Source organism: Lissotriton helveticus, chromosome 12 (assembly GCF_964261635.1).
Source record: "Lissotriton helveticus chromosome 12, aLisHel1.1, whole genome shotgun sequence".
Lineage (NCBI taxonomy): Eukaryota > Metazoa > Chordata > Amphibia > Caudata > Salamandridae > Lissotriton > Lissotriton helveticus.
In genome coordinates, this window is record NC_136073.1 from 100,512,182 (window position 1) to 100,518,906 (window position 6,725).

General features: G+C 44.4%; 1 protein-coding gene across 1 annotated transcript in view; it reads right to left on the reverse strand.

Annotated features, from left to right (window-relative positions):
• Positions 1-6,488, reverse strand: part of LOC144797947 (extracellular calcium-sensing receptor-like) — a 164,199-nt gene extending 157,711 nt beyond the window's left edge. Inside the window, exon 1 of the mRNA XM_078668750.1 lies at positions 6,469-6,488. Within this exon, the coding sequence (XP_078524876.1) occupies positions 6,469-6,488 (20 nt within the window). The remainder of the gene's footprint in view (positions 1-6,468) is intronic.
• Between the last annotated feature and the right edge of the window lie 237 nt (positions 6,489-6,725).

Here is a 6,725-nt window from a genome sequence, read left to right on the forward strand (position 1 = left end):
TAATAGAGGTGAGGAAATCCTCAACCAGTGAAAGAGGTAAATAAAGTCCAACCACAACCTTATTAGTTGAGTAGGAAACAAAGCTTTTTGCAGCATGCCATGAAACTATGAAACTGCATTCCACTTTTTGTAAGGATAACCCTCTGAATATTTGAAGTCATATTTTATGGCAGTCTTCAAAGAGAACCCCTCAAAATGTTCCAATACTTCAGTCTGGCTTACTTAGGAGAACTAATATTCCATTGCAGTAATTCAGATATATACACCCATAACAAATGTACGTCCTGCTCATTCAGGGCTTCCTTTGGAGCTTGATTGGCAGCAGATACCTCATCCCATCCAAACCCTACGAGCACTCACTTTCTTCAACAAGCCTGTGATTTTTAGTGTCCCATAAAGCTACGACTTGGCATATATTTTAATAGGAGGAGAATCTCATATAAATCCATATGGTTGGGTTTCACATATATCACATAATATTTCCCCATCCTGGTAACTCTTTTTCAAGTAATTATTGCTGTTTCAAAACTGGTTCAAATCTAAATGTGTCACAGGAACCGGTCTGGAGTGGCCTTACGGGCAACTGTCCAAGAGATTTGTTGCCTGGAGGCCAAATTTTAAAAACCCGGGGCTGCTATATCACTCTCTTTACACCACTCACCCCACCCAATGCAACTGGTTCTGTCTCTCAATTTCCTCTAACATCTGAGGGCACGCAGAGCCCTGAAATGCGAGAAACAAAAAGAGAGAAAAATTAATAATTTCACGTATTTGCCTGGACAAGTGCACCCACATTTACAACCACATTGCATTTTTGCTCTAATAAATTATGCATGTGTACTATCAAGACATTGGCAGGATATATCAAGATTTGACATAGCACAAAGCATCAAGACAACTTACTGTACTACGTCAAATGGAGAAGTTTGGAATGAGCCATATTTACTAACAAATGACATATTCTGCTCTGTCTATACTGGGGCACTTGTAGCTGGCAAGTACCAGCGCTGGCACCCTAACGTCATGGTGCAAGGATGCAGTACACTTAAAAATAGGAAATATTACGGATAAATAACATTTTTCCTCATTCCCCCCTTATCAGGAAGGTGTACAATTTTGATGCATTCTCAGGTTTACTGGACGTGGTAAATTTGAGAATGTGCCAACAGCCATTGGGATGCGTGGCAACACCCACTCTCCACCTATGCAACACCCTCCAGGCAGATTGTAATACAGTGCAGAGACTTGACCATCCTTGCGTAACTCCAAATTTACCACTCCACAGAGGGTCACGAAGGGTGGTCTTGCGTGGCTAGCAGCCACGGCCGGTGGTAGGTGTAACTGCAGGGAGGTGACGTGGGGAGGGGCAGGGTGGGAGGTAGTAATGTATGGATTACGGACATTAACAGGTAAGTAAACATATAAATAAATAAAATGAATTTCGTTGTGTGCACTGCATCACCAAATGGGCTATGGCTGTTCTCTCACAGCGCTTAGAGACCTGTCGGTATTAGGTGCTGTACAAATTACAATTAACATAACATAATATAACCTTGCGTGATGGAAGGGCAACGCAATCCTTTCATAAATCTGGGTCATAATGTACAAATCAATTTTAACATGCTATACCAAACTTTTGTCTAACCAATTTTAGGTCTGCCTTTAGACACTGACCCATAGCAAAGACTGTTGCAATTTCACCAGTTTGTGTACTGCCAGAGTTTTACAGAGCTCACAAATTCTTACCACCAGCTTATACTGTAAACACAACTACATGAAGCACTATCAAATGTAACATATTAGCATCTGAAGACCAGTTTATTAACCATAGTGACCCTGATATTCAGCAAATCGCTGATTACCCCTGCAGATGGTAAATATATCGTGTAAAGTGTGACATTCCCCAAAACCCATAACAGCCAGAAACATTAAACGCAAAAAAATAACATACAAATAGAAATTAAAAAAATATAAAAGAATTAAGTCCAGCTTGCAAAATTTAGCTTGAATATACAATTTACATGGCCAGTCTCATGCCTATACTTGTTTTTGTTGGTGCTGTAAAGTTAGTGCTTACTGGAAGTTGCAGGTGGTAGACACATGTTTTAGGACGCAAACAAAATATATATTCATCATCAGACTCTGACCCAGAGTAAGAGAGAGAAAGATTGACAAAAAGAGGCACAGAAAGGTAGAGGTGCAATGACAAAAGGAGAAATCACAGATTATTCACCATTGCAAGGCCAATAGTTTTAGCATTTGGTACCTGTTGGTTTTCATAATGCCTTTTTGCTGATGCTGTGCACCATTGCCAAAAGAAAAAAACAAGAAAAAATAAGGGGATTACACAGCCCCTGTGGCAGCATTATGATGTAAGTGAGTGCATGCTGATGACTTGAGTACCCATTTAACTACAGATTGACATCTTTATTTCAGCTACCGTTCTGAGATGGATTGGTAAATTTGAGCAGAGTGACCGGCAGCAGTCCTCCCACAAAAAAACAGGAAAACAAAATAAAATAATTTTACAAAGAAAAACCACAGGGTTCAGGGGACAACAGAGAAGTAGGCTTTGGGGTGCAATGGGGAGTGGAGGGGGAAGTAGTACATGAGCGTAAGCAACACAGATGACAGGAGGAAATGCTCACAAGCGAGAAAGCAACACAGAGTAGGGAAAGAAAGGAATTTTGTGGGAGGATAAGCACACAAGAGAGGGCTTGCAACATGAAGTAGGTTGCTAAATGAAGAGCGGGTGGGTATTTTGGAAACAAATCACACAAGAGAGAGGGCAAGAAAACACATGCACTCTCTTTGAGGGCTTAAACAAAAAGTAGTTCCCTGAATATGAGGAGGAAACGAATGCAAGTAAGTCAATTTTAAAGGCAAAGCATGGTAAAGAGGCTATGCTCCATGGGAGGGACAAACACGAGATGGAACAAGGCATGTCCTTTAAGAAGAGACAAGCAAATGAGAGTGACAGTAAAGCCAATCAGTGGTAAGCAATAGGCAGGCTATAAGCCCACAGTAAGCTCTTGGTGAGCCCACTATTGGTCTTTTCCACTGAGAAAGCTTGCATGTTCTGGTACGTGAGACCTAAAGAGTCAAGCGTAGGGTCAGACTACGAAGAGAGTGGAATAATCTGGGAATTTGCAACTGTCAGCAGGCAATTATCGCCTCATTCGATCCCAACAACACAGCAATGAACATATTAATGACTAGGTTTGTTACCACTGCATCCAACATGTTTAGTCAGTAGGGGTCCATAGAGCAGGTCCATAGAGCAGGTCCTGGTATACCCTCCTAATCTAATGGCTACAAGTGACCAGCCACATCTAACTACAAATAAATCACACCAGTCCCTTAAACGCTGGAAACTCAAGGGTGCTTGCCGCGGGGTCTACCTTGCTGCTATTAATGGCCGTTTAATTTTTGCAACTGCATTTTAAAAGAGCTCAGTTCCATTGGTAACGAGGAACAGCATATTGCTATTCTGGCGCAAGCTAGCCAGATGGGACATATCCAAGGCATTGGAACTAATTCTTTTTGTTTTGCAATGAGGTACATATAGCAGATGTTAACAGATTCCTAATTTACTGGTTGAACCTGATCTTCCACATTATTTTCTTCAAAAATGGCTGTGTCAACACACCTGCACTTTTTGAATTTTTGTGGTGCTTTAATTGATGAATAGCCTACTGTTTTCTTATGTTTTGTAAAATCTTTTTTGTACTGCTTTATATGTGGAATAACTGCTGACATCCCTACGTAGCTGACCAATGTGGTTACTGTAGGGTGTTTCCTTTTTATAGCCGAATAGACTGTTTTAATACGAATAAACTCGATTTTTGCACAGCTCGTATGTATCTGACTCTGTGCTGCTTTAAATGAGGATTACCCAGTGGATACTCTAGCACTTCTTTTAACAGCTTACCTTCTGTTTCTATATGTATGAATTCGACTTCTGCTTAACTTGTATGAATTCGCCAGTTTTATTAATTATTATTTATTTGCTATTTTACATTGTAAAAGTTTTAGATAACCATACACAATGACGTATTATTAATATTAAAGAGAACCTACAAGATAAATGAAGAGACAACGAGTGGAGGAAAAAGTCATGGGGTGGGAATAGAAAGAGGCAGCTTTGGTATTTGGCAAAGGAGGCATTTGGCAGCCCAGGGGCAGACTACGAAGAAAATCATTTCACCTCTGCACATAATTGTTATTTTTTCACATTAAGCGCTGTTAGTTAAAACTGTTAAATGAGCTGACTGACTGAATTGTTTGTAGAGCGCTCGAATGTCGCGGCATCTTGGCGCTGTGGTGTAGAAGCATAGGGGGGTGTGACTATAGCAGGGAGAAAAGCCATGTTTTTAATGCCTTCCTAAAGCTCATTCTGGGTTTTAGTGAGCGGAGCATGGATGGCATCGAATTCCATAATTTGGAAGCTTGATGGGAGAAGGATTTTCCTCCCCAGCGCGCTTTCTTGATTCTGGGCTGGCAGACAAGATCCTGGGTTGCTGACCTCAAGATACATGGGGGGGAGTATAGGGAGAAGAGTTATACGAGGTCATGCGGGCCATTATCATGCAGAGACTTATGAACCAGGCAGAGGGCCTTAAACTGAACCCTGCGCCGTACTGGGAGCCAGTGAAGTCCACAAATAGCTTTGGAGGTTGGATGTCTTCTTGGGAGATTCAGGAGGACCCTGGCTGCGGCATTTTGAATGACCTGCAGTTTAGTCAGTTGTTTTTCTCCTGTGCCCAGATAGAGTGAATTACAATAATCCACCTGTGACATGACTAAGGCTCCCATCACAGTCTTTTGAAGAACTGGCGGGATGTACGGCAGGATTTTCCTAAGAATCTTGATGCTGTGGAAACAAGCAGAAGTTATCTGGTTGATTTGCGCCTTGCAAGACAGGTCTTTATCCAAAATAAAACCAAGATTGCGGACCTTGTCAGCTGGACTGGGGCAGGAGCCATCCTCAGGAGGCCACCAGAGATCACTCCATATGGAAGGTTTCTGACCAAACTAAACTAAACTGCTAAACTGTCAGATGAATAGAAGTCGCATGAGATGTATAGCTTACCCCGACTTTATCTAAATAAAATGTTGGTAACATTACCTTAGGGCTCAACGGGGGAGAGGGGGGGAGGAAAACAGCACCGACCAGAGACTCCAAATTAGGTGTGATAAAGGCCGCTTTATTGGAAGCAGGTGCACCTTAAACAATGACAACCCTTGGCCTGTGCCGTACAAAACTAGACCTCACTAAATATGCAATTTCCTGACAAACCCCCCACCCCCTCCCCTAACTGGTTCCCCCAATCCACAAACAGTAAACAATTAGCAGAAACGTCAATTTGCCTCTCCACCTGGCTAAATCCTTTATTATGCTTGATCTACCCCCGATAATCCAACAACAGATCTCCTACACTTCCCCCATATATTAGGAAGAACCGCCCCGAAGGCAGAAAATCACCCCACACCTGCTCCAGCGACACGGCCAACTCCACAAACATCGAACAAACCCCGGTGCACCGGCCCCCAAAAAAACTCCTTCCAAAAAACCCCAACGCACACCACAAACACCCTTACTATACCCTGAAGAATGGCAATCACCCCTCCCCCTACCCCCCCCCAGGCCTCACAACTTGAAACCCCCCCATCAACTGAAAGAAAACCCAGGGAGGGAGGGTGGGAAAATAATTGCCTACTCCACACCCCTGCCCGGCTGCTGTGTCACCAGCCACCAAAATGGTGGCCTAAGATGCAAAATGTCCGGATTTAAGGGACCCAACCCAAAAGGAGACCAAAAATAGCCCACCCCAGCCCAAGGCTACCAAACTACCCCAAAACCAGCCCAGATACGGTGCTGGGCTCTACCCCCCTCCCCGGCCCCAAAACCCCCCGGGGGTGGCAGGCCTCCCGCTGGTCGGCCGCCCCCCCTAAGCCCTATTGGGGCCCAACGGGGGAGAGGGGGGGGGAGGAAAACAGCACCGGCCAGAGACTCCAAATTAGGTGTGATAAAGGCCGCTTTATTGGAAGCAGGTGCACCTTAAACAATGACAACCCTTGGCCTGCGCCGTACAAAACTAGACCTCACTTAATATGCAATTTCCTGACAAACCCCCACCCCCTCCCCTAACTGGTTCCCCCAATCCACAAACAGTAAACAATAAGCAGAAACGTCAATTTGCCTCTTCACCTGGCTAAATCCTTTATTATGCTTGACCTACCCCCGATAATCCAACAACAGATCTCCTACACTTCCCCCATATATTAGGAAGAACCGCCACTCGAAAGACGTGCTAATGGCTTTTGACCCCCCCTCTAGGACTCCTGCACTTCCGGGCATCGTGCACCAATAGCCTGACCCCGAGTCCCCCCCAATTGTAGCACATACAACTCCATTCCGCACTAACAAGTGAACCCCATCCTCCCTGAAAATCCACCGCCCCGTACCTAAGCTCCGGGCTCTCCATCCTTTCAACCTTCTCACTCCTCAAAAACCTTCATTTCCTTGGAAATTTCCTCTGGGTCCTATCTATGGCCGCTGGCCTCTCAGCCCCCCTCCAACCCGCCTGGGACCGAAACTCTGACCAAATGACCTGACATCCCGCCTACCCGCGCCGTATCTCTAACATGTCCCTCCTCACTTGTTTAACCAACGCTAACCCTTTGCACGGTACCAAGCCCATGTCAGGCACACTCCCCCCTTT